The 27961-nt window shown below is 39.2% G+C and overlaps 1 protein-coding gene and 1 long non-coding RNA gene across 3 annotated transcripts; one reads left to right on the top strand and one right to left on the bottom strand.

Annotated features, from left to right (window-relative positions):
* Window positions 1–178: 178 nt before the first annotated feature.
* LOC118551027 (uncharacterized) lies at window positions 179–14867 on the top strand. The gene is made up of 3 exons (XR_004924850.2): window positions 179–254; window positions 3565–3632; window positions 14733–14867. It is a non-coding gene; the product is annotated as an uncharacterized LOC118551027 (long non-coding RNA).
* On the bottom strand, window positions 6656–26632 carry STEAP2 (STEAP2 metalloreductase). 2 transcript variants are annotated; one of them, XM_036116505.2, is made up of 5 exons: window positions 26407–26632; window positions 19833–20357; window positions 16598–17125; window positions 14029–14193; window positions 6656–12052 (listed from the first exon to the last, which is right to left on the bottom strand). In XM_036116505.2, the coding sequence occupies exons 2-5, from the start codon at window positions 20322–20324 to the stop codon at window positions 11765–11767; spliced, it is 1473 nt and encodes a 490-aa protein (XP_035972398.1). In that variant the 5' UTR covers window positions 20325–20357; window positions 26407–26632; the 3' UTR covers window positions 6656–11764. The 2 variants fall into 2 exon arrangements, with proteins under 2 accessions (XP_035972398.1, XP_035972397.1); XM_036116504.2 differs by lacking the exon at window positions 26407–26632 and adding an exon at window positions 26126–26338.
* Between the last annotated feature and the right edge of the window lie 1329 nt (window positions 26633–27961).

The following is a 27961-nucleotide window of genomic DNA, read 5'->3' as shown; positions in this document are numbered from 1 at the left end:
CCCGACAGTGGCCCCGGCCACCGCGACGCCAGCCGCATCACCCCGCCGCAGCCCACCGGCCGACTTTGGCTCTAGCGGGCTGGCCGGTTGTTAACAAGCCAGCGCGTTGCTAGGGGCGGGGCCGGGGCTGCAGAAGCGCCGGCTGTTACGGAAGCCCGGGGAGCCAAACTACCCCAAACCCTAATGGGTGTCTCCCCGCTCGCAGTGGCTGGGTTTGCTCGCGCGCGGGAAGGAGGAGGCAGTAGAAGACTTCGGTACGTAGTAGTGGAGTGTTACCTTGGCGTTACGTGTCTCAGTCTTGCTAGTTTGCGCTGGGCCTTCTTAAATCTCCCCTGCTAGAACCTCCAAACAAGCTCTCAAGGGCCTTCTTAAATCAATCATGAGTGGGTGGAGAAATGAGAGGTGGATGTCGGACACGAGAGTGATGGATGATGGATACATAGCGGTAGAAGCGGAGCAGTTTATCATCGCGGAGAAGTGACCAGTGTCACCGACATTCCCTGCCTTTTATCTCTTTTGTACTTTAGTGGCTCTACCAGACAGTTAAATAACAAACAAGGTATTGTACACAGTGTTACAGGCTTTTGAGTCAAATCATGGAATCTAGAGCAAATTAACACAAGGAAGCCCCACTTTCCCCTCTTTTCTCGTCAGTTTTTCACTTTTCTTACCAATAGGATTGCTGTGAGAGGGTAGAATGAGATGGTAGTTTTGTAAAGCGGTGCTTGGCATTTAATAAGTACCCAGGTAAATGGTCAGGATAATCTTTATCTTTATTACTGTGTTATCTATCCATCGTATCCTGAGTAATGACACAAGAAGGGTCAAGACTTTAATGGAAAGCTGCTCATGATAATCACCAGTATAAGTTAATCACCCCCAAAGCCGTGGCTATGAAAACTTATCTTAAAATCCTTTAAACCTTTCAGTCTTTTTTTTTTAGGCTTCAGAAACTCTTCAAGATTTAAACGTGAATTTTTATATTGTCTATAAAGTATATAGCCTTAAAAATTACACGTAACAAACTTAGTGAAAATAAATTTCACTTCACCTCCCAGCATTTCATTTGTAGAATGAGCTGGTTGGTCGGTGATTTCTAAGGTTCCTTAACCGGTTCAAACATCCGACATTTGACTGAATGACATTTCTGGTGATACAAATAAAAAGAAACAGGAAAACTAGATTGGGCATGGAAGCACTTGATGTAAATCATAGCCAAAGGAACCAAGCTTTTTTGAAAGAGAATTGAGCATTTCTAGTAACTATTTCCTCACTTATGTTCATTCTTCCACTTTCCTCATCCCAGGTTCCTTGAAACTGCCCTGAGGTCACCTACACTTGTGGTCAAGGTCTGTGGACACTTTCCTGTCCTCATCTTGCTGTACTTAATCTCTAGTATTTTACCCTATTGACCACTCTCCCCTTCTTGTAACTCCCTTGCCTCGACTTCAGCGTTCTTTTTTTCTTTTATCTTTACAGCTACTCCTTGGTATTTTTAGAGCTCCTCTCAGACCTTACAACTAGAGGTGGGTTCAGTAGGTCTAAGGTTGCTATTACTCCAGGAGAGTGTAAAGGGTGTGTCAAGTGTATTAACGTCAGCTAAATTGCTGTTGCACATTCTGAGTATACCACATCAAAAGGAGAGACTGAAATCACTTGAATAAACACAATGGAATTCTGTGAGAATGGCACCCAAATATAGTATAGTAATGGAGAGCTGACAACTGGATGATTTGGTTATCCTTTGTGTGTTGAGCCTGGCATCTCAGAAGGAAAGATGCAGGGGAGGCACTGTGAAGAAAAATTTTCCACTTAAAGCAGAGCTTATTTGGGGGTTATCAACTGACTATTGTGTTTCAGCACAATAGGCTGATTCTGATAAGGGTCCATAAACCTCAGTGACTGGAAAGTCACACTCTCCTCATTGGACTTAATTGCACTTTCCTGACACACAAGCACAAGGATATTTACTTTACTTCAATTGTTTACAAACCTATATATTCATTCTGTCCTATATCCAGAGCACCAGTTTCCAATGCTTAATTAGCATAACTCCCATGAGCTTCCCCTTTCTAGCACTTAAAAACTCTTCTCCGTCTCAGTGAAATCAGTGAAATTCTTCATAGAAATGGGTTGCCTTACCTGGGAAGTTAAAAGATCCCAATTTTGTGGTTTTTTTGTTTTTTGTTTTTGTTTTTGTTTTTTAGCTTTAATGGTATTTGTTTTACTCTGTGAGAGGCAACCAGGTGAGAAGCAACCAACACTCCACATTCAAGCCATCTTGAATGAATTATTTGTTGTTTTACGAAGCTACCAAGCTTCTTCCTGCCTTACCTTTGCATATGTTGTACATGGGACTGTCTGCTGATGTTTAGCTCCCTATGAAACTCAGCTCATGTGACTTTGGGGGGGGAACCTTCTTTACATCCTCTGTTAGATGCCACTTTGTCATATGGTTTTGTACTCACCACATACTTAGTGGTATTTATTGACTCAGCTGCCCAACCCCTTCCTACTAGAGACTTTTGAAAGCAAGGAGAACCTCTTATCCAGATTTGCACCCCAAACCCTCAGCACAGTATCTAGAGTAGTGTTTCTCAAAATTTAGCATGCATCAGAATCATCTGGAAAGCTAATTAAAACCAACACCTGAGCCCCACCTCCAGAGTCAGCTTCAGTTAAGTCTGGGGTCCAAGGGTTTGCACGTGTAACAAGTTACTGGGTGATGTTTTGCTCCTGGTCTGGCGAATGGTACTCAGTAAATGTTTATTAAATTATAAATTCATTTTTAAATTTGATTTGAAGCCAAATTAAAGCATTTCATAAGCTACCCAGAGTAAGGTAAACACTAAGTCCTTGTTACTCAAAATGGGGTCCTTGAACTACCTACATAGGCTTGGTGCTTGTTAGGGATGTGTAAGTTCTGGCCCCAGGAGAGACTGAGTGAAGCAGAATCTCCATTTTAACTAGATTGTCAGGTGATTAGTATGCACATTAAAATTGAGAAGCACTGGTCTAGTGTGTATGTGCTTGTGTTTTCATTAGTATTATTTTGGAGTTTTTTTTAAAGATTTTAATTATCTAGTTGAGAGAGAGACAGAGCATAAGTGGGGTTTAGAGGGAGAGGGAGAAGCACACTCTCCACCGAGTGGGGAGCCCTTCATGGGGCTCGGTCCCATGACCCAGAGATCATAACTTGAGCCAAAGGCAGATGCCCAACCGACTTAACTTTTTGGTAAGTGCACCAATTAAGCTTTTAAAAAGCTTTCAGTGGGGGCACCTGGGTGGCTCAGTTGGTTAAGTGACTCTTGGTTTTAGCTCGGGTCATGATCTTGTGGTTGTGGGATGGAGCTCCACGTCGGGCTTTGTGCTACTGTGGAGTCTGCTTCAGATTCTCTCTCCCTCTTCCTTTCTCTCTCTCACTTTCTCTCAGGTTCTCTCTCCCTCTTCCTCTCCCTCCCTCTCAAATGAATAAAATCTTAAAAAAAAAAAAAAGCCTTAAGTGTTTAAATTAGGTAGTGGATTTAAGTTTAATCATTATTCATGGAACCTTCTTTAATACAGATTTCTGAAGGCTCTAAGTCAAGAGCACAGGACATTTTCCAGACACCAGAACACAAAAGGATGTAAAGGTAAAATGGCTACTGAAATGGTAAATTATTTCAACAAAAAGATAATAGTAAAGAAACATATGAGAATTAGAGAATAGAAATGCTTCACTCTGATAACAATTTTGTAGAATTTAACATCTTTGTTAAGTTAAAATTGCAATTTCTTAAAAGCTGTAGATTGAAGATTAGACATTTTAATATGTTGACGTATATACATTTATTTTTTATTTTATTTAAATTCAATTAGCCAACATATATTACATCATGAGTTCCAGATTTTTAACTTTTAAAATAAAGTATATTTTTAACATAAGTGTAATATTAAGAAATAACATTGTCCTTCTGATATTTTTTCTGATACTTGTTTGCACACTGCCTAATTAGCAATGTTTAGTAAAATTATAATTATGCATTAGTACAACTTAAGAATGTTTCTATTAAATATTTTAGATTACATATGAATTTTGTAGTCTCTAAACTCATGCCAGATGTTCCAAATGTTCAAGCAAATGTTATTCCTTTGTGAGTCAGAGTAATCTATTTTAAACAGAGAATTTTTATAGCACATAAGAAAATGTAATTAGAGTATAGTCTTAGTAGATTAGCTTTAGGGGAATTATGTAACAGGAAGAACACATATAAAGCTGGAATTTCATCTACTTTAGTGTTTTAAAAAATCTTTCAGGTTGATTGTTACAGAAACAAAGCCTAAGAGAGAAAGAAAAGTAATTGCTTCTTTCCAACAGAATCATTAGTTCAAATCTGGGAGTAAGAAGTACATGCAACAGAAAACAAAAGTAAAAGAACAGCCACCTCTGAAGTCAACCATTCTAATAAAAAATGTACTAATAATCCAAATTGCAAGTGATTTTTTAAACAAGAATGTGGAGGAGCTATTCATGCTTAATGGAGGAACTAAATCAATGGTAATATGTAAATGAAACAAATTTATGGAGCATTTCTTACCTGATCAAGGCTTCAGTCCCATGACATAGGAATATTCCATGAAATGAAAATGCTCTCAAGCTTTTAAAACTAAAAACTATTGTATTTACATGGTGGGAGGTTAGAGGTAGTACCCCCAGGATAGAACCGTCTTTACTGTGGAGCAGGATTAAAGAGATAAGTTTATTCCAATAACATCAATTATTCAAGGTCTATAACTGACTTGACCTGCTCAGATTCCATAGGTTCTATATTAATTTGCTAGGGGTGCCAAAATAAATACCACAGACTAGGTGGCTTACACAACAGAAATTTTATTTCCTCACAATCTGGAGGCTAGAACTCCATGATTAAGATGTCCAAGATTGGTTTCATTCTTGAGGCCTCTCTCCTTGGCTTATAGATGGCCATTTTCTCCTTTTGTCGTAACATGGTCTTCCCTCTCTGTCTTTATCTCCTCTTCTTGTAAGGACGCCAGTCATCCTTGGATTAGGGCCTACCCATATGAACTCATTTTAACTTAATTACCTCTTGAAAGGCCCTATGAATTAATATGAATTCTAGGGAGATATAATTCAGTCTGTAACAAATCCCAGCATACTTTGGTTTATAATATAAATTCTTATAAAGAACAAATTAAAGAATATAATATGCTTAGTTAAGGCAACACTGGTATCCTTACCTGTAGGACATTGATTATTTCTCACAGTGGTGATAAACGGCTATTCTGATTTAACAATCACTGTATATTTGATCAACGTGAATCTGCCCTTGGGAGATGTAGCCACTCTGAGCTCCCAACTGATCTGAATTTTGCGCCTGAGTGCCTGACTTTGTCAAAATCATCATTTATGTCATGTTTCATTTTCTATTTGAAGAATCCACTACCAAAGTTAATTTGCCAGCCTAGGTTCCCTAGAGCCTACCATAAACAAATGACAAACATTTACCTGCTGCCACTTTAATGGGTGGCACTCTGGGAAGCAGGTCAGGAAAAGGTAGAAGTTGAGGCAGGCAAATATAGGTGTTACTGAGCTGGCCATAGCTTTGGAACAAATGCAGTTTAATTAACTGCTCAGTCTTTTATGATATTTTCATGGAGGCCTTAAGAATTACTGCACTAAGGAACAGCTTATCGGGGGGAAAGGAAGGGAGAATTTATGCACCAGCTCCCTCTTGTGCTACATCTCTTTGGTCAAAGATCACCCTCAGGTCGTGTTGCCAGATTTAGCAAACACAAACAAAAAAAGTCCCATGCAATATTTGTAATAGAATTACATAAAAAATTATTCATTGTTTGTCTGCATTTCATAATAACTGAGTGTCCTGTATTTTACCTGGCAACCCTACTCTCAGGACATTAACACCCATGCATTTCCTGGCAGCTGCGGGGGAAGCTAGAGCTTCCCCAGATCCTGTGCACAGGCACCAATGTCCGTTTCTCCTCAACACAGTGTGGCGATGGTGGTGATGGTGGCCAGCAGGCAAGGCAAGAGATAGAGACAATGATGGGGAGGGGTGTGGGCAGGAGGATGCAGGCACAGCCGCATGAAGGTAGGGTGATAAATAACATAATTTTCTCTAAAGATGAGTCAACATTCATTATCTCATTAGTATCTGTAGAATCATCCTGCATTAGACACTGGGAATATACTAGTGAATAAGATACAGTTTTTTGCTATCAGGGAGCTTAGAAAATATAGCTTGACTATTATATGTTGAGCCCTGGTTTAAAGATACTTAATGAATGCTAGTAAAATGAAATAAAATTTTTTAAAGTTTTTATTTTTAAGTACTCTCTGAACCCAATGTGGGGCTCAAGCTTACAATCCCGAGATTAAGAGTTGCATGCTCCATGGACTAAGCCAGCCAGGTGCCCCTGAAATAATTTTTAAAATACTACCTCATTCGGTGGATATTTTCCTAAATGACTATCTTGGCAAAAACAAAGAAAACCTCCAAAACCCCGAAACTATTACATGTATTGCTTTCTAGATACTTCTACAAAGAAATAGATGGTCTCCATCAAATATTGAAATTATTATTCAGTAAGAAAGAAAAATCCATTTGAATATAACATTTCAAAAAAGAAGTTAAAACACATTAAATAACACTTTTTATTTAGATGTTCATAAGGCATATCTATGAGAATGATATAAAAACATGGCATGTAATAGCAATATTTTGGAGATTACAGAGTTTTAACAAATACCCATTACACAGTTATAAAGAAGATGGTATTTTTCCAAGCAGATACAAAATATCTAATGAAAGATCAAGGCAAGAAAATGAGTATAATTAACAGTGGAAAATCAATTCTAATGTGAATCGCACATTATCCTTTAAAAACTTTTAAAGGTAAGATTTACTGCAATCTAGTTCATTCAAACAGTGTTAAACAGTATCACGACAAAGAACTGAAGGCCAGAATGGATTTGTTTTGACTTCATATAAAGAAACCCAAATATACAGCAGGTCAAATATAGGAAAAGGGAGTCGAATAGTGAAGGAGTCAAGATCTTTCCAGTTTCTAACTGGCATTCCTTAAGGTGTGGCCTTGGTCCTCTTGGACATTTGCCAGGCCTCCTGTTGTATCCACAATTCCGGCAGCAAGATGGAGGAATGAGATAAAGAACACATGCTGCTTTTCTTTGAAGAGACTTCTAAGAAGTTACTCATACGTCCCCCTACATCTCACTGGCCAACCCTCAGTCCCATTGGGACACCTAACTGCAAGGGCAGTTGAGTAATGTGATGGGCAGCAGCTTTTAAAGAAGTAGGGTAACCAGACATTGGGAGACAACTTCCAGTTCCTCTGCAGGCTGGATACCTGCAAAGCTATGAAGGACCTTCAAGGAAAATCTTAAGAGGATACTTCCTTGAAGCTGGCAATTTGAAAATCATACAAAAGCACCTGTTTTGGTGATTTAATTTAGCCTATCCAGCCACTGGGAGAATCCTATATGTATAGCCTGCCCTAATTTTGGATGACTGCATGATGGAAGGCCAATGATTTGGAAAATTAAAAAAACATCAGTATGTATGTGTCTTAGGCTGAACTAAATATTGTTTTGGACAGAATCTCTGAATATTAGCACTTTATAATTTTCTTGCATTAAAAAAATTGAAGAACCCATTCATTCCTGTAAAATTTACTGTTCAAAGGTAAGAACAGACTGTGTTTCCACGAAAATCAGTACAGGTTCATTTAGAGCAATTACATATACTGAATATTTACCAGAATTTGTTTTACTGACTTATGAACAATTGAGGGTAGAGCATCTATCTCCTTTTCATGACAACACATCACAAGTAGAAATCGTAACACGACTGAGGCATGTTATACTATGTGTAGCAATACTTTACATCAGGAATTCACAAAATAATTTCAACACCAAATTTTAGGCTGTTTGAATACTTATTTCAAAACAGAGATTCTATAGACTGACACAGGTTCAATGTTTAAAGTATTCCTAAAGAAATAGTTATGAGTTACATTTATGGGTACTTTATTTAAAATATCACATAAGAAACCTGACATTTCACAAATAAACCTCTATTTGGGGGCAAAACTCTTCATACAGAATTTATTATGAAACAGTTTAATGGCAAACGGCAATTAAAAACAATTAAAATTTTATCATATTATGTAAGAGATAAACAATACAAAAATCGGATATGATATATTCTTGAAGCCCTTTTACACAAATAATTTTCATAATTTGTAAGTATGAATATACCTTAAATTACTATTATCAAATTAATTTTGAAAGTAAAATTCCTTAATCAAGTCAAGATTAGGCTAATTTATAAGAAATTAATCAGGTAGCTTAATACTGGAGCTCACTAGCCAATCCTGTATGTAGCACAAAATAATTATCTCCAATAAATACCTATAAATATAATTTCTTCATACTTTAAAATATTTTAAAATTTAAATAAAAATCTCTACATGTAGACAATCTGGGCTAAATTTCCATATATGCTTTGAAAAATATATGTTAGCATGAATATAATCTTATTTAAACATGGTTTTAAATATTCTTAATAGAGGAGACATATGAAATCTGCACACAAACGCTAAATAGCATGATTCAGCCCATGATTATTTTCCTCTTAGGAAAAAATTACTTAGTTTTTTTGCATAGGATTAAGACTGGGTATATTTTCTACATTCTTATAATTTTCTCAGGGGCACTTCTCAAAATACACATCAGGAAACAAACTGCACTACTTGAAAGTTCCCACCACTTTCTCATACCTAGCAAGAGCAGAATTCAGTCCTACTTCTGAGGCCAGAGTAATGACTTAAAAAAAAGTGATTATGAGAAATAATAAGTAAGAAAAATAATCTGGTAGAAAATGGTAAAATAAAGCAATTAAAAGTCAATTAAATAAACAAAAGTCAATATCTCTGTATTTTTAGAAAGGCTTTTAAACATTTAGAATTATAATGAATATATTACATTTATTCTAAAACTTCAAAATTATTTCATCTTTGTAGTACTAAAAAGGAGATATTATCATTTGAAACAAAAGCTACATCCTATATACATTTTCATAAATTTTGTTTTTATTTTCACATTTTCAAAGGCCCCATTTATCTGTAGTAGTGATAATGTTATTTATATTATTGGCTACTTAATATACACATGCAACAATATAATTCAATAGTCATCTAACTTTTAAGAATATTTCATTGTATTTTTACATTAACTGGTGAAAGCATGGTCTTGAGAGTGAAACTTGAGGAGCAAATATTGAAAATATGCTGTTAATTTCAGTAATGCCCTACAACAGTTTATGGGTATTTCCCTTTAAAAGTTATCACCCAACTGAATTCCTACTAAGAACTAGCAAGTAAGTGATTATCAAGAGGGAAAGAACAGAATTAAAATAAAGAAAATGGAGAGCTCAATTAAGAAGTACAAGATACTTAAATTCACCAAGAAGAGAACACCAGAGAATCATGAGTGATTTACCAAATTGACAGGGTGCAGCAGTAGGGAAAGAGCCAATGGTGGGAAAGGTAGCTTCCACTAAATAAAACTCCTTCTATGGATGCCTGGGTGGCTCACTTGGTTAAGTGTCCGACTCCTGATCTTGGCTCAGGTCGTGAGATCAAGCCCCCCATTGGGCCCCTGGGTATGCACCCAGCTTAAGATTCTCTCTCTCCCTCTGCCCTCACACCAAAACTCCTTTTATTTTGGCTGCATTCAGTAGTACCTCAGTGGGTAAGTTTAGAAAAGTTATAATTTCAGGATATATAATTACATAATGCATACTTGTATCTTATCTGCAACTTTCTAGTTTAATAAGGAAAGAACAAATGGGAAAAAAATGTTGGGCATTCTAATCAAGGTTTGAACAAAATGCAGTTTTAATGTGGAATGTCAGCACTAAAAAATTTTATGAATAATATGTATGATTATTATATCTCTAGAGTAGATTTATAATTAACCACTTTTTTTTAAAAAAATATTTTATTTATTTATTTGACGAGAGACGCAGTGAGAGAGGGAACACAAGCAGGGCAAGTGGGACAGGGAGAAGCAGGCCTCCCGCGGAGCAGGGAGCCCGATGTGGGGCTCGATCCCAGGACCCTGGGATCATGACCTGAGCAGAAGGCAGACGCTTAACGACTGAGCCACCCAGGCGCCCCTAACCACTTTTCTTAATATCCTTAATGCTTGCAAACTGGTCCCTACTGAACGGTTGAACAGGCAGGAGGACTTCTCTGGAAGAGAAAAAACTCTACAGGGATTTTTAAAGATTCTGTAGGACCTCAGCCATTCATTAAAACTGCTATGGTCCTATCTCTCCTGGAGTCCCTCACTGCATAGGGAATCGTATTGGACCGCCATGGGTCTCCAAGGTCATGTCCCAGGCAAGATCCTCTTGCAAGGTAAGGAACTGTAGTTTATCCCACAAGCAATCATAAATATATGACTGTAATATTTTCATAAATTTTTGATACCCACAACACACTGTAAAGAATGTCAATGCCTTTGCTGACCAAAGAGGAAGCATCCAGATTGGCATCATGGTAACGCATGGGGACGGAGCAGGGACCATCAGCCTGGTGGTTAAAACTGGAGCCTCTGAAATCGGACTGCCTCAACTTGAATGCTGGCTCTGCATGACCTTGGGCAAATTACTCTTAAAACCTTCTGTTTTCTCATACGTAAAACGAGGATAGTAACTACCTCTGTGGTGGACTTGTTGTAAATATCAACATGGGATAATATAAGTAAAGTGCTTAGAACAGTGCCTGGCATGTTACCATCCCTCAGTGAACGTCAGTAAAATCTTATAGCAGATAAAAGTGGGGTCTGACGAACGTGCAACAATGTAGATCAGCTGACAAGCAACTGTTGGTGGGTAAACTTCACACCTTCCCTCTAAGTGGAAACAACTGTAAGATTCCCAGGCTTGGTACCATATTAGAAAAATCACTTTTGGAAGCCAAATATCATGGTCTTCTCCCTAACCAACATAATAACAGGCAAATGAAACTGCTCTGTAACAAGATAAGGAATAAAATCTTTCATGAGGTACATATTATCAGTATGTATTTCATGTCTCCATTGCGTTTCAAATATAATTTCAGATTCGATTTGTTTTTTTTTTAAATTTGTGTTTGTTCACAGATCACACTGGTTCATACAATTAATTACATTCTTCAAAATCGATCTTATGAGAAAAATATAGGAATGTTACCATTTACCCTTACCTAGATGCTAATGTAATGTGACCTTTCTTAAAGTTAATGTGTGATTATGCATTTCTATTTCTTGAGCTGGATAACAATGAAAACCTTAGGTAAGCTTCAGAAAAAAAAAAAACAACATATCCATTAAATTATACTAAAACTTAAAATTCTGGTTTTTTTTAACATTATGTTGTATCTATATTACTAACCAGAAATATCTTTGCCTGATTATGGAATACAGTTTGTTAAAATAACAGGAGTGTTATGGTTGTGCAAAACAAAATGGACAAGTTGACAACAAAAATTCATATTGCCAAAATATGACGTCTGTGAAAATTAATTTCAAGAAACTCCTACCACTAATTTGGTTGAGATCTTACTGGACAGATTTCAGCCCACATCAATTTGACAGTGCACTTGCAAATGACATAAAGAAAGTCATAAAAACGATGGCATGAGTGGAACTCTACATGGCATCAATGAGCACCATTTATCATCACATTACTGTAACCCTCTCGGGTGAGAGATGAGGGACTGCTCCTCCAATACCTTCTTCTAGAAATTGGCTCTTTTCCCAACCTTTTTTAATTCTCTTTAGCTTTCGGCTTACACATGGAAGGAGTAAAATGATCTTACCCAGAATTACAATTGAGGGCAAAACAAGAGCAAGAACGAAGTTTGGTGGGGTGTAAAACCGGTAGTACTCTTCTTCAAAAGCTCGTTTCCATCCATAAATTAAAACATGGAAAGTACTTATGAGCAGAGCGACATATCCAAGTGTAGACTTGGGTAGAGGAGGAAGAAAAAGAAACAGAGAATAAGGAACAAATTATTCAAACTCATAAATTAACCTGTCCAGCTACACCATACTTACAGTGTGCTAAAACTATTTTATCTTAAATTATTGAGCTACTCTTTGTTCTCTACTGAATTAAACAATTTTAATATTTCCATAAATTTCATATATATTTATGTGTTTGCACATCTTATTTTATACAAATAAAGCCACACTGCATATAGTTTAATACTGATTATTATATCAAGAACCTTTTCCTCATGTCATTAAATATGAAAACATGACTCAAATGCTATATAATATTCTATTGAATGGATGTGTTATAAATTACTTAGTCATTCCTTTTTTGTTGATCATTTACTGTTTCCAACTTTCCTCCCCTATAAGCCCTTTTCTGTATTTTGGTTTATTTCCTTAGAACTTATTTCTAATAGGGGGATTACTGGTCAAAACATCTGGGTTTTCCTTAAGAGTACTGATGAAAACTGCAAAACTTCTTTACAAAGGTTATCCACATTTCCACCAGTTATGTGTATTAAAAAATATGTATATATATGTATATATATTCACATATATATATACATATATAATAAAATTAAGTGCTGAAAAGCATTCTCATGGGTATACACTCCCCCCACACCCTGCCCCACATATATATACTAGCTGGAGGTAAATATGAAAAATCTTATAGTATTAGCATGTAATATGAATAACATTTCAAACATGTGGTTTTATTGACCACATTAAATGAAATTATTAAGAGTACTTCCATTAAGCGGTTCATAGGTGAAAATCTAAAAGATCAGCATTCTGGGCTCCCTAAATTACTACGTTTGATTGCTTACTTTGAGAAATGGTCTCTGTAACATTACATCAGTCTAATGATGTAATGTCTAACTTCACTGGGAAAGGATCAACTCTCTAGCAGAAAGCTGTTCTGTTTTGCAGCTACTCATCTCAATTTAATGATCACTTGCACCCATCTAACACCTTTTATCAGAGGGCCTTCTATCTCTATTCAGGTGTGATTAAACTGACAGTTGGAAAAGTATTTATGTTTTCTTTCCTTCAAAAAGGAAAAATGAATTCAGATAGGGAGATGCCCTTAACTTGAATGAGCTCTTTAGATGACTTGGGGGGAAAAAAAAAAAAAAAAAAAAAGCTCAAGCACATAGACAAACAAAACAAAACAGAATTGAGTGTACCACCAAGTGAGAGTCACCCACATATTGTGCTATAAACTATTTGGATACAACCAATACTGACTTTGTGATAATATAGGTGGGGTCTAAATTTGAGTTACATATTTTATAAATATGTACATTTATTAAGTAACTTACTGGAGAAGGTGAATGTTTATTAAAGAACACAGAGCTGTTTTGAAACCCTTTTGTATATACTCATAGACACATATATACAACTAATACATGAAATACATATACGAACAAGATTCATAAGGGTGGTTGCTTGTTGCAATCCATCAGCCCAGTTACCTAATTTGCCACTATTTGTGTCTGTGTGTTTACACACACATTTCTTTTACAATATTCAGACTGACCTCCCCACTTGAATTCAAATTAATGAGATTTTTCTAGACGGATCAGAGTGACTCAAAACATAAAGAAATTCTTCACTCATTGGTCAAGTAACAAACTGACTTTTGGCACTGAACTTGATCTAAGCTTACCCATCCCCCACCTTCATTTTTTTTCTTTTTAAAACAAACTTTATCCATAACACAGTAGGCAGTGCTATCAAAGTCTTCTAGTAGAATCCTGTACTGGTCTTTTGCTTGTTAAACCAGAATGGTCCTAGGCTGGCTTCCAGCAATTTTTGTTCCTTGAGCTAGATACATAAATGCAGCCCCAAAGGCATTCTTTTAAAAAAAAGCATATTTAAAATTAAACTGTACTTAACACTTAAATTCTATGCCGCCCAACCTCTCACCAAAAAAACCCACGTACCTGAATAAAACTGAATTCCCTCCAGTTTAAAGCATTGCTCACTGACGGGATAGAGGTGACTGCCAGGAGGGACAGTAAGCCAAGGCTCATTATGCCAAAGGAGATATACATTTCAATTCTCCAAACTTCTTCCTCGTTCCAAGAGTTTTCAATATTTGCATGAACCTAATGAGAGTAAATGTGAATTTCCTCTATTTGGCAGAATATTCACAGATTCAGCACAGTTCACTCTTGGCATAAGAATACATCATATATAGACATATTTAAGCTGTATTTTTTCAATTTAACAGACTGGGATGGAGAACCTATTACCGGATGGTATTGTGCCAGGTGTGGGGAAAAGAGAAGGGAGAGTTAAATAAAAGGAGGACTAAGAGTCTCTCTTTCCTTGCATACATGCGAGGGGGTGGGTAAATCTGCCACCTACACTGTCATACATCACAGTTACAGGGAGTCTGGAGTCCCAAGACCAGGAATGCCAAGTGGTTGGTTCCAAGGTGACATAAGAAAAGTACTGGCAGTTAGACTTAGTTTTGAGGTACTTTTCTAAGTTGGTTTAAACTCGGTTGACTATTTTGGGTACATCCTGGCTTTAGATCAACTTAGAATCCAGGAAGAGAATTTCTAAATTATGTATCTCTTTTTCTCACTTGAAGAATATTTGTATGTAATTTATTTCTTTTTTCTTACTTTCTTTTCCTCAGGAAGCTGAGATTTCCCTATGGATAAAGTGAGACTGAACGCAAATATTTATTCTCTTGAATTGCCTCACTGCTATACTTTTCCAACTGTCCTATTGCCTCATTCCTCTATAGTACTTTTCCAAATGTCTTTTCCTTACATTGATAATACATATATAATCAAGTCAGACTTGATTAACTCTGAATGTGTGGTATTCTCTATAGGGACTACTTTCAGAATTGTCTGTTTACATGTAAACAATATAATTAGAGTATAAATCAAAGGTTGGACTCCCTGGGCTAAAGCTTTGATTTAAATAAGTATCTATTCATGGATAACAGATTCTAACTTAACACAGTTTAACTCTGTCCAGTTCCAGTTAACCAAACAAACTTGGAATTTAAAAAAAAAAGTTAGTTCTGAGCCTTAGGCCTCTGGAACAATCATACCAACATCCCGAAAAAAGCCACAGAGCTCCTCTGTGGAAAAAGGCTCTTATTATCTTGTTTGATGTCTACACAACAATACAGAACAGCAACATGCCTCGGTAGACCCAGAGCTTACAACCTGCACCTACCCGGCCTCCCAGTTCATTCATTCATCCCACAGATAGACTTCGTGAGCGCCTTACTAGGTGCCAGACACAGTTCTAGGCATTAGGCATCTATCAGTGAACAAAGCAGACAAAGGTCCCTCCTCTCATGAACGTACATTCCGATGAACTTACTTGCTGATAAGTCATGTTGAGAAACAAGTGTCTCTCTGACCTTCTCACTGGTAAGCAGTTTATTGTACATACAATAAACAAGGAAAACATAAAGTGTATCAGGAGGTGGTAAACGCTATTGAAAAAAGTGAAAGTAGAGCAGAGTAGGAGGGCCTCAGGGAGGGGGAGGGTAAGGGCTGAGGCGGAAGGAGCTTGAAGAATTTAAGATGGTGTCCAGGCTCGGCCTCCGTGAGGGGCTGAGATCTGTGCAAACAACTCCACGCCCGGCGAGGGGGCTGGTGGAGCAGTTATCAAAGCCTTAGTATTCAGTTAAGAGAAGAAGGGTTTTACAGAGACAATGGCTTAAAGAACATCAATTTACTAATTTTTTTCACATTATTTTAGGTTGAAGCTGTTGAAACAGGCCTAAGTACCAAGCGCTACATACTTGGATCATGATGCCTTGGTTCCTTATGAAATGCAAAAGCTCCCATTTGTTTTGGTGCAGTGTCCTCGCTGTCACTGGTAAATGCTACATCAAACAGCATCAGTGAAACCCCTCATGTTACATTTGCTGAATGGGAATCATTGAGGAAACTCACTCGGCTCCATCATCAAGCTCCTTGCATGAAGCTTTGTGAGATTTTCGTTCAGAGCTGAGTGCTATAAAGGTTCGCGTGAGGAACTAAAGCTTCACCTGAGTGATTTCCTCCTCTTTTTGATAACAAAAGCCTTGTAAATGTATGCCTCCTGATCTTGGCTTCCTATTCTGTTTTGTATTTTCAGTGGTTCTAATTTTATCGCATATGTTTACTGAGAATTGCCTTATCATTTCACAGAACACGGCCAAATTAAACATTGAAATAACTGTTTAATGCTAAAAGCAATCACTGCAGTCATAACAAAAAAAGGGAATGAAAAAACCTACTAACCCTTTATTTCTGTTCTTATTCTTCAAAGAAAGGTATAGTAGCAGCTTTTAGCCTAAGTGATTTTGAATCGGCCACATAATTCTTATACAGAAACATTGTATAAAGAACAAATTCTTTCCCCTCCCTAAATATGCCAAAATTTCCATCACAAGGTCTGTAAAATTTGACACTATTTTAAATCTCACGTTTTACAGATTATACTGATAAGGTATTTTACTAGTATCTGATGAATAACAAGTATGTTCCCTACCTGCTGATAAGCCATGTTGAGAAACAAGTACCGCTCTGACCTTCTCATTGGTAAGCAGAGGCTGTAGGCAACATGGACCGAAGCGAAGAAAAAACTTAGTAATCCAAGCTGCTTTCTGCACTGTAACCAGGTCTCCAACCAAGGTGGAAATTTCCTATACTTGGTGCCGTAATAAAGCTGATAAGCAGCTCCCAGGAGACCTGCTAGGTATACCAGGGACAGCAAAGTAATGGCAACTATGGGCAAGGTTTTATTCACAATCTCAATAGGAATCTTGTAAAAATCACTCTGCTGGTTTCTAGCATATGGATGTATCACATCTCTGATGAAGGAATAAAGAAAGAAAAACGTGGCTAGGCTAATGGCGGCCACCACTGGCCCTCTCCAGAGAGTAAAGAGTCGCAGGGGTAAATTTTCAATCTCCCTGGCTGATGATAATGATCCCAAGTCAACAGGAATGAAATTCAGCTGACGGGCAAGTTCAATAACCTGTTGTCGAGCTTGAATATTGTTGCTGCATATATAGACCTGCGGCAAAAACAAAAGACTCATCAGTACTATTGTTTATAAAAATGGTGACGTTCACAAGGTCCACTTCACGTATGGAGCATGTGATGACCTCGAGTGATGCAAAAAGTTGAGATAAAGCATTTACTAACATATTAATCTATTTATTAATAGGTTAAAACAGTGTCATAGAAACAACAAAGTCCTTGCTACCTGTGATGACATGAAAATAAAATGCAGGAAAAACCTGCTGGAAACTGGGATTGGGGCGTCTGCAGGGGAAGGAAGGAGGAGGAAAGAAAGGTTTCTAGAACGTGTGGTTCAGTAGCGGCAAGGTAAGGTCTAGGTGGAGTTCAGGGTAGGGTGGGCTCCCCAGGCTTCCGAGGACAATATCTTGTTCTAAGACTGCAGTGATTCTGTCTAGTAGAGGGATTACAAGCACTGTCCTTTACAGACATTCAGCAAGAGAGAAGATGGGCATGGACTTTGGATGGTTGAATTTGCAATTAAAAATCTCTAACTTATGTCACAATGCTGTACTATTCGTAAAATTTATCTTTGGCTTAGAAACCGATTCACCAAGTTATCTAAAAAACCATGAATAATCTCAAGTTATTATATTGCTTCATTGATCAGAATAAGAAATTCTTTCATCTGTAAATAAGGATACTATACCTGTGTGGGGAAAAAATGGTATTATAAGGCTTAATTTAAACGGTAAAGCAACTGTCATTATCTAAGATTAAGGTGTTACTTCTATATAATGAAGTGACGGGTGGGGGTGAGGTTGGACTTTCAAACTATCTAAACCTCTTAGAAATATTACTGTAGTTGAGAATTCAACAAATACTTGTTGAGCACAAATTCATTGCTGAAGTGAGCCACCCTTACTTATGGGTAGGTCAACTCACTCAGGGCTCGAAAAATATTGCCATAAAGTCTCTGGGTAATGTTTGGGGAAAACATATTCCTAAATATATCCCTGAAGATGTTTATATAAGGTCTCTGGAACAGACCACACTGAAATATTTGCATGCTAAAATCTGCATTATGCTGACAATGTAGAGCTCTTTGGATTATTAATCTTACCTAACGTTAGCCAGATGAATAACAAAGTCTATATTATTACACAAATTTTCATGAACTTCTAAAGTGGAGTGGGGCCAAAGAAATAAAGAAAAGCATTCTAAATTAATTTATTACAGCTGTGACAATGCTGACCTTTTTTTATTTCTTGTAAAAAAAAAAAACAAACCCTGTAATAAAATTTAACTATAAATATAACCTATAAACTGTAACATTTAAATTGAAATAAATTTAAAATTCATTTAATTTACAAACCTAAATGTATAAATCAAACATTCATAACAAAGGCAGGACTATGGAATACAAATGAAACTACTTCTGTGGCTCACTTTGAATTCAATTCCATATTTTTTGTAGTTTGTATTTTTTGTAGTTGTTAAAGAATTAAAATTACCACAATTATGGGCAAAGGATTAAATTTAGGTTTATCCCTAGTTTGTTTGGTATGTATCCATTCCTAAACTTTGATGGATATCCAAAAGAAAAAAGGATTTAGAAAGTATATAATCTTTTACTAGTCTTCCAAATTAAAGGCTTGAAAGTGAATGGTTATCACAGTGATAACAATACTTGAATTCATTTTCTAAGACACTGAATCTAAGGCATGAACTGTCTTTATGAACAAAAATAATGAAAGTACTTTATCATCATGCTCACCTATAATGCATAACTACACCTTTAAAAAATATTTAAGGTGCATTATTTTATGTGTTTACTTATAAAAGCTCTCGTTCCCTAAAGGCATTGATGGAGCTCCCCATCTTCTTTATTCTCAAGTTGAACTAGATAGAACCCATACCCTAAAAAAGAACCTAAGAAATCCAATCTACCTCCCCACACAGATTAAAATCTACACTTTAAATAAAACGAACTGCACTGTTTTAAATTCTACGAATAATCTTCATAAAATAAAAAGGTTCTTCTAAAGCATTCTTCTTGAGGATCATACTAAATAGTGTTTCTTACACAGATGGAATACTGTTACGAAATAGCTGCCAGGAAGGAGGAGGGAGGGGGGGCGGGAGAGAGGAGAGTTGGGGAGATAGAGAGAGGTAGAAAAAAGACATATTCCTTATTGTTTCTATTTTTGAGGAAGCCAGGAGAGACCCAATGTAATGTGTCCCATTATTCGTCAGCCAACTTTGCCCTTTCCTGAATTAGCTGGTTATGACAGGAAAGTCCAAGTAATTTTCTCAGCTTTCCACATTATTTTATAGGGATAGAAATGTACCCTTACAAGGTCAGGACATGAATTTTCAGGGGCTCATACACGGTTTTCAAAATGATAATCATTGGAGAGTGTCAGAATGTGGTTTTTAAATGGATGACATTTGTTTCACTATATGAATACAAAATACCAGATAAATACCAATAAAATTGGGGATTAAGAAGTACAAACTTCCAGTTATAAGTAAGCCACGGAGATGAAAAGTACGGCAGAGGGAACATAGTCAATAGTACTTTAATAATGTTGTGCGGTGACAGATGGTGACCGCACTTCTCGTGGTGAGCACCGAGTGACGTACAGAATTGTCGAACCACCATCTTACATACCTGAAACTAATATAACACTGTATGTCAACTATGCTTCAATAATTAAATAAGAAATTAAAATTTTAAAAATTAAAAAAAAAATACATACCTGCCGGCTGGCGTCCTTAGGTCCTAACTGAAGTGCCCAAGCCGAGACAACATTAAAGCCTTTGACAATCAGGGAATCCGGGAATAATGAAGCCAAATATTCAGCATTGGATTCTGGGTATTGGTTTATCCTCATATTATTGCTCACATCAATCAGGATTTTACCCACAAGCAGATGTCTCAGGTCCCAAAGGGAGGTGTAATGTTCTCTATGTATAGCAACAAATATTATATTTGTTTTTGTGAGAGCATCTTCATGATGAGTGACATCAACCACATGAGGGAAAAATTCGGAAGCAAACTTGGGATTTCTACTTCCTATAACCACATGATAGCCACACCTAATAAGTCGAATCGTTAGCGATTTGGCAAAATCCCCACTTCCAATTACACCCACAGTGACCTTCCTTGCTTCTTTGATACCATTTATGCCATTCGGCAAAAAAGTTTCGCTAAGGTTCTTAGGGCTTCCCATCATAGAGATCGATTCCATGATACGGGCTCTTTCAAGATCACCAGAGAAATCCTAGGGGAGAGAAAATAAAATCATCAATTACCTATTACCAAGCATTCATCCACTTCCAGACATTATAATAACACCCCTCATTTCTAGAGGTAAAATATTTTGGCAAGCTATAAAAACCTTGAACCCAGCCAGACATAACTTGTAAGCTAACAAAGGATGTCAGAGTAGAAAAATGAACCGTCACAAAGTTGATATGCTAAAGTGGGGCTTCTAAAATTTTCATGTGCACATGAATCACCCGAGAATCTCGTTAAAATGCAGATTCTGACCCAGTAGGTCGGGAGTGAGGCCCGACAGTCTCCCTTTCCAACAAGGTGGCGCCAACGGCTGCTGGGCTCCTGACCTCTCTTCGAGAAGCAGAGCACAAAAGGCAAGAGACTGAAGTTTTCGCCTAGAATTTTTTTAAAAACACAGTTCTACCAAGTGATTACCCAGATCAGAGGCAGCCAGTCAGAAATGCCATTAGAGGTGGCGGGGACTGTGCTAGCATGTGAGGGTATACATGACAAGAGAAGACAGAAAAGCCACAAAAAAACCCTATTTAAAACTGGCTAGAATCATTCGGGGTGGAGTCTATAAATTATCCTAATACCTCAATAGCTAATGAGTGACCTTATTATTAAATGACAGTAAGATAAACCAGTTAATAAAAAATGAACCCCTCCCCGGCATTTAAATAATATTTTAAGAAAAACAGACTTTAAAATATAACAAAGGATTAATTAAATACCACTGACTTCTATCATTCATGATAGAAGGGATATTTCTCAAGAAATGATATTTCTTGAGAAAGCTTTCCAGTGAAAATGGGATTAGCAATGTTTTTATGGTCTTAAATTACACAATACTTAGGAAATCTTTTTCTTCCCCTTTTATTTGTTGGCTTCATAGAATACGACGCAGTTATTTTTCCTGAAAAAATCCGTCAAATTCTCTTTTACTTAAGTGACTCACGTCTGAAATGTTGATATTTGTAATAACTTGCTCAAGAAAACACATCAGATGGCCATGAATCAGTGTTGCTGTTGGAGCTGAACAAAAAATACTCTTCCGCTCCAGCCCCACTGTACAATTTCTTTCATGCTTACAGCAGATGCGGGTCACCACAGAGGCTTGAATGGGCTTTACAGGAACAGGTAGAATGCTTCGAAAAACATGTTTTGGGGTTTTTTTACGAAAGTTAGAATTTAGACTAGACACAGAAAAACTCAACTTTTTACCCTACAAATGGATCACAATGATCACAATGACTCCAAAAAACCTGTAAGTTCATCTTTAGAAAAACAATATTACCTAATACTCATAAAGCACATTCTATGTACCAGCTGTTTGTGCTGTTTGTGTTAACAGACTGAACCCCACGACCGCTTTATGAGATAGGTGCTAACATTGTCATCCCATTTAGAAGATGAGGAAACTGAGGCAAGCAGAAGGTAATTAATTAATATGTCCAAGGGGATGAGTGCGAAAGTTGGGGAGCCAGGATTAGAACCCAGGCAGTCCAGCTAAGGCACGTGTCACTTTGGTGCAGGTACAGAATTTAAGGGCTTTTTCTTAAGGGGGGTGGGGGGACAAGCTGGAACAGTGATGGTTGTGCTCAGGTTAGTATATTCTCCTTCTCTGGCCGTGGTTCACTCCTCAGCATTAGCTAGTGATCTTAATGTCTAACTCAGATCCTGGGAAAGGAGAAAACGCACTATTTTTGAATCTATTACACGTTTCATTTCACACTTTTCAAGATAGAAGGGGTGGTAATTATCTGCTCCCCATGCACTCAGAAGGCCAGGCAGAGGTCAGAGGCGCCGGAGTAATACAAAACATCAACATCCTCTTGGAGAGATCATTGGCTATCTTAGGAATCAAGAGGAGTTAAAGGAACCACAAGTCATTAAATCAGTGCTCATTTCATTCAACGATCCAAGGTAACCTGGCCAACGTACCCCTAATCATATATGTTGCCTAAGGGGGAAAAGAGTTACTAGACTCACACACAGGAACCCAAGTGTCCTGCCTATATCCCAGTCCCGAGTTCTTCTGAGTAGAGATTGTGGCATCTCCCAAATTGCCCCATTGGCTTTCAAACACACAAGCAAGAGCGTGAGGCTTGCTGACTCTGCCTGGTGCTCTGGGAGTCACAGAGGATCCCATCACTTGAGTAAGTGGAGAGGCAGAATTGTAGTCTCAGAGCTACTAAAGCAGTGGTTCTCAGCTCTAGCTGCACACTGCAATGACCCAAGGAGCTTTAAAACACAGTGATACCTAGTCACCTCCACCCAGATTTGTGTTTAATTGCTCTGGAGTCCAGCTTGGGCATCAGGATTTTTTTTTTTTTAAGATCATCGGGTGTTCTAACGTGGCCACGTTTGAAAACAACTCTACTAAACGATTCAGGATTCAAGCCAATATTTAGTTTGGTCTTTGGAAATAACAAATGTGGCATTTTGATCCTCATTTATGCTCATTTTTGCATTGTTTGTAATAATGAAAAATAACACTAGCCAGAGAGTAACAGTTGCCCCGAATGCGGGAAGCTGAGGAACATGTGTGCTGCCCCGCCCCCTCTCCTCCTCTGGCAGAAGCAGTGTCAGAAGGACCACTCATTATTTTGCAATATCCCTTTCTCCGCTTTCTGGAAAGGTCAGTACCACTCCTTAAAATGTGTCATCCCACTGCACAGCATACTTTGTTCCTGTTGTTTCATAACATTCAGAATGGTCATAACATCCCAGAATGGTCCAGCAATGGTATCTTTTCTTTCTGTCTGACAAGGGACTCCAGCTCTCCAGGCATCAGAGGCCCTGCTGATTGGAGTGGATGGGTTTCCAAGTGGACTGACTTGCTCTAGAATGCTGCCTACCAAATTTCCATGTGAATATGAGATCTTGTTAAAATGCACATTCTGATTCTCTACGTCTGGCGTGAGGCTCAAGATGCTGTTTCTCCCAAGCTCCCAGGTGATGCCCCTGGTCCTAGTGGTTCATGGGCCACACTTTGACTAGCAAGGCCCCAGAGTCTCTCTACCTTTTCATTTAATGCTATTCCCAGGTAATACAGACGAAAGAATTGAGAAGACTATGGCATTGAGGGAAAGTTTTGTTTTTGAGGTATTGAGGAGGAAGGACAGGCTGAGGCTTCTGAAATCTTGTTTTCTGAGTCTGTTTCCTCTGTTACATGGGAAACAAAGAGGTTGTACTTGACGCCTGCAGTCCAATACTAAAACCCTTTTGTTTCCAAGTCTTAAAGCTATATAATAATAGTAATATCACTTTATATTTAACACTGTGACACTTCAACTTTATGAGCTTGATTTAAAAGTGTATTTAAGTAGCACATGGGTTCCTTGAAATTTCAAGGTCACAGTTTTCTTGAATGGCCATTTGACCTGCTGTTTGCATTTAATACTTCAAGTATTAAATCATCAGGGTCAAAGAACTGGATTATACTCAGCTATGTGGCCTCCTAAGATTTTGTTTAGAAGGGTTTCCTTGACATTCCTCTGGCTGAATGGCAGCTGTTATGCTATATAAATAGAACCTAATTTGTTTCACATATAAACATCTAGGGCATTAATTTGTCCTCAGAGATCTGGATGACATCTACAACCTGATGATTTAGATAGGTTATCAAGAAACTGTAATCCCCCGGAGCCACGAGGATGGGGTAGGTGTATTTTTGACTTTGCAAGGCCACATCTGAACCTTTCTTCTCCTTTCCTACAGACACTCAGCTCCTTCGAGGCTCGTGGCACCTCGTAACACCTCCCTCTAAGCACTGTTGTCCTCTACAGACTTCTAGCTTACTCTATCACTAGTGACTTTGACAAACATAGTCTTACACACACAGTCTTCCTCTCTGGGCCAACCAACAGTTGTCATCCTTCTCCAGGATGTCTTCATTCAAATGGATAAGGCGTTCAACCTCATGGCCTCTTGTTTACATCAGTCATTCATCAAAAACAATGAATCTCTGCTCCACCCCACTCAGTCATTCACTTTCTGACATCTCCAAACACCATCTCGGAGCCTTCCAATAATCTTAGTCAAAGAGTTGCAGTGATAATTCAAGTCAGCTGAAGAAAGCTGATGCACTGATCCACTCTTTTCTCACTCTCCATCAGCCTCCTCCTGGTTTCTCTTTACCCACCCTAGATTCCACAGCATATAGTTATGGTCACTTGCTTAAAAAGATCAACTCTTGTTAAGGACTAAATGCTTGTGTTCCCATCCCCACCCCCTGCTGCCTGCCACCTTGAATTCTTATACTGAAATCCTAACTCCCAATGGAAAGTATTAGAAAGTGTGGACTTTGGAAGGCGATTAGGTCATGAGGGTGGAACTCTCTTGAATGGAATTAGTGCCCTTATAAAATAGACCTTAGAGAGCTCTTTCTCTCTTTCTCCCAAGTGAGGACAGCAAGATGATAGTCTATGAACCAGGATGTGGGTCCCCACCAGACACTGAATCAGCCCTGTAAATAAGAATGCAATAAATATTCTTTGTTGTTGAATGTATCAAAAAAATGTGAGGACCAAAAGACATGTAATAGGTCTATAGGTAAGATCCCTCTCTTTGCTGATCAAGACATGGCAGGCCAAAGTAAGTGATATGTCAATGTCATGGTTACTGGCTGAGCACTGAATAAACGCCTCTCCTCATGTCCTGATTGTGTCCTTTTTGGAAACTGCAGTCCTACTCTTTCCAACTTCTGAGGTACCCTCTTTCTCACCTTTCTTACTCATTTATGATCCTTTCTTTAAAATTGTATTTGCCTTCATCTGTGCTACATTTTCAGTATTAAAATATAATTACGCTCATTCACTACAAGTATATTTCCCATGTCACCAGTAAAACAAAAAGTGGCTTGAATACAGCTTTTCATTTCCTTTTTGTACAATTAGCTCAATTTATCATTGTTTATACTGTCTCAACCCCCGCCCCCCAAAAAAGACTGACTAGCTAAGTGAAAGAAACTGCAAACCATTTCTAAATAGCCTGCAAAATATCTAGGATGGGTATTGTTCTTCTGTAAATAGCTTTTAAGCTTGGAAATAAGAGAGGGAGAGATGCAAGGTAAAAAAATACAGACTCACCAAAAGAAAAAAAATAAACAGAGGAGATCAACACAACCAAGAAATAATAAAAGTGGAAAGACTGTGTGGGGGGTGGGGCCGGGCAGGGAGGCCTGGAGGAGGTGTTTTGGAGAGAATTTTAAGGGTCCCCAGGAGTGGGGCTGTTACTAGGACTCAGTCTTAATCCTGAGGGTGGGGGAAGGGGCAGGAGTTCAAATTCTACTTCTCCCAATTTCACCCACCACAGTGATGAGTGATAATTAACCATGGCCCGGAATAAGTTTTTCCATCTAAAAAACGAACTGCCTGAGGAGTAAAAACTGACACCAATCCTTCTCCAAGGGGTGGGGAAGATAATAAACGGAAATCTCTGGACAAAATTTTATCTCTCTGCTCTATTTTAAGAGCAAGATTTTTAGGGCATAATTTTCAACAAGTTTTGGCTGTGGCTGAACACGGGGCTCAAAGATAATTTAGGACACTTCAAAGAAGAGGCCAATTACCTCCTAACACATAATGGCCTTAACACACCAGGGTCGCATAATTGGCTAATAAACAAAATGACTACTAGAAATACTTTTTCGCAAAGCAGCGCTGCATGATACTCTGTGAGATGCGCCGCCTGAACCCAAAGTAGTAGCTAGACTATCAGGAAGGCGAAGGTAACCTGCCCGTCCTTTTCCCGTGGGGCACATCCTACCTGGGACGGTGTCTCTCCTGGCCTCCTTTCTCCCGGGCCCAGCCTCAGGACTTTCTGGGGAGCTCGCGGAAGACCAAGAGGAGTAGAAGGCGCAATCGGTGGAACAGACACCCTTCCCCCGCCTTCCCACTCCCCACCTCCCGGTGCCTGGAGATGAGGACGGACGCCCGCAGAGGGCGCGGAATCCGGGGAGGACCCAGGCAGCGTGTGGCGACGACTGCATCTTGACCCTCAACCCCGCCGCCACCACCTGGTCTCGCGCTCCTCCCCGACCCGCTCACCTCTGCGCCCCCCCACGCGGGGCTGGGGCGAGCCTGGCGGCTCTCCGGGCGCGGCGCCCACTCCCCCAGGGGCCCGCCCGGGCACCAGGGCCTAGGGACCGCGCCTCCGTCGGGCGGCTGCAGAGTGGCTGCCGCGGCTGTCGAGCTCCGGCTGCTTCCCCGCCTCCCCAAGCTGGCTCGCGTATTGCGGGAGGAGAGGAGGAGGAGGAGGAGGAGGGAGGCGCGCGGAGGCCGGCCTCGCAGTGACGCGCCGCTAGGGGCTGCGCGCGGGGAGGGCGCCGAGCGCCGAGCGGGCCCGGGAACGCCGACCGGAGGGCCGCGCGGGTGGAGGTGGGGAGCGGTGCGGCGCCCGGGAGCTCGGAGGGGTCCGGGGGGGGGCCCAGAGAGAGCTGGGGGAGGACCGTGAGTGCCGACCCGGGCAAGCAGTGCCGCGGGGAGCTCGGCTGCTTCGCCCCAGCTTTGAGTATTCCCCGGCCTGGGAGCTGCGGAGTATTCGCCGCTTGCCTGCGCCCCGCACCCCGCCTTCAGTCTCCGCAAGGCTCCCCCGTGGTTCCTTTTGAAGCAGCTCTAGAAAAATCAAGCCCACTTCTCTACTCCACTGCTTTTGTGCTGCGTAGTCGCCTTTCCACTCTACACTTGGCTTTTTATTACGCCGTGCCCCACCCCCTCCCCGATCCCTCTTCCATACTCTCAGCTCCTGACAAGTCTCCAAGAAACTGCGCTTTTTTTCCCTCTACGTGTTCTTTTCCTCACCTCTACGCACCCAAACCATCTTTTGTCTGGATTGTGTCTTTGTAATAAAATGTTTAGAAATGCCCTTTCATGAACCATATTTTAAAACTCCCTCAGATAGAAGGATCCTCACAGCCGGCGGACTGCAGATTAGTCTGTTGACTTTGACCTTCACTGTAGCCGGTGCCAAGCTAGCTCCGGAGTTGGGGAACAGAGGGCTAGACCGGGAGTCAGGAGAACTTGTTCCTGGGAAAGCCACTTCACTCTCAGGGCCACAATGGCCTTGAATGCCCAGGGGATCTCTGAGCTTTAAGGGCTCTGGCTTTGGGATTCTGTAAATTTTCTCCCTGCAGATTACCAAGTAGTCATGACTCCTTTATGTTTTGCAAGAGATCTTTAATCTCACAATGAAAATCAATTTAGGAAAATTCTCAAATTTGGGTAAAATTTTTTATACGTTAGTAAATTCTCATTTCAGCAAATTAAGTTTAAAAATTCTCTCTCCCTGGTGGTTTATTAACCAGGAAAAAAAGCCGAGAAGGGGGTCTTGGATCGATCATTGGACAACTGCACTTTCCCCTCTGTAGTCCACTCAGATTAACCTTTGCAAATGCTGCTTTGGAAATACATTCTTTGTTTGACTTGACATTTGCCCCCTCCCCCACCGCCAAATATTATTAAGGTTTCAAATTTAGGCATAAGCTAAGCTTGTAGTGATGTTGAGGTATTGACAGCTGGTGAAATTCTTTCCATTTTGGTAACTGGAAAAAAAATAGTTAAATTTTATACCAATTTTTATTTTTTTTACTTCAATACTACTCTC

Source organism: Halichoerus grypus, chromosome 12 (genome assembly GCF_964656455.1).
Source record: "Halichoerus grypus chromosome 12, mHalGry1.hap1.1, whole genome shotgun sequence".
NCBI lineage: Eukaryota > Metazoa > Chordata > Mammalia > Carnivora > Phocidae > Halichoerus > Halichoerus grypus.
The sequence above is the reverse complement of the archived record's forward strand: the minus strand, read 5'-3'. Positions and strand labels throughout refer to the sequence as shown.

What these genes read in the sequence shown, in the direction of transcription:
- STEAP2 (XM_036116505.2), bottom strand. Translation starts at nt 20,324, where the DNA reads ATGGAATCGATCTCTATGATGGGAAGCCCTAAGAACCTTAGCGAAACT. An exon ending in CTAAGGACGCCAGCCGGCAG is followed by an intron (nt 17,126 to 19,832) that starts GTATGTATTTTT and finishes TTTTTGCCGCAG; the next exon opens with GTCTATATATGCAGCAACAA. An exon ending in GGGAATTCAGTTTTATTCAG is followed by an intron (nt 12,053 to 14,028) that starts GTACGTGGGTTT and finishes CCTCTACCCAAG; the next exon opens with TCTACACTTGGATATGTCGC.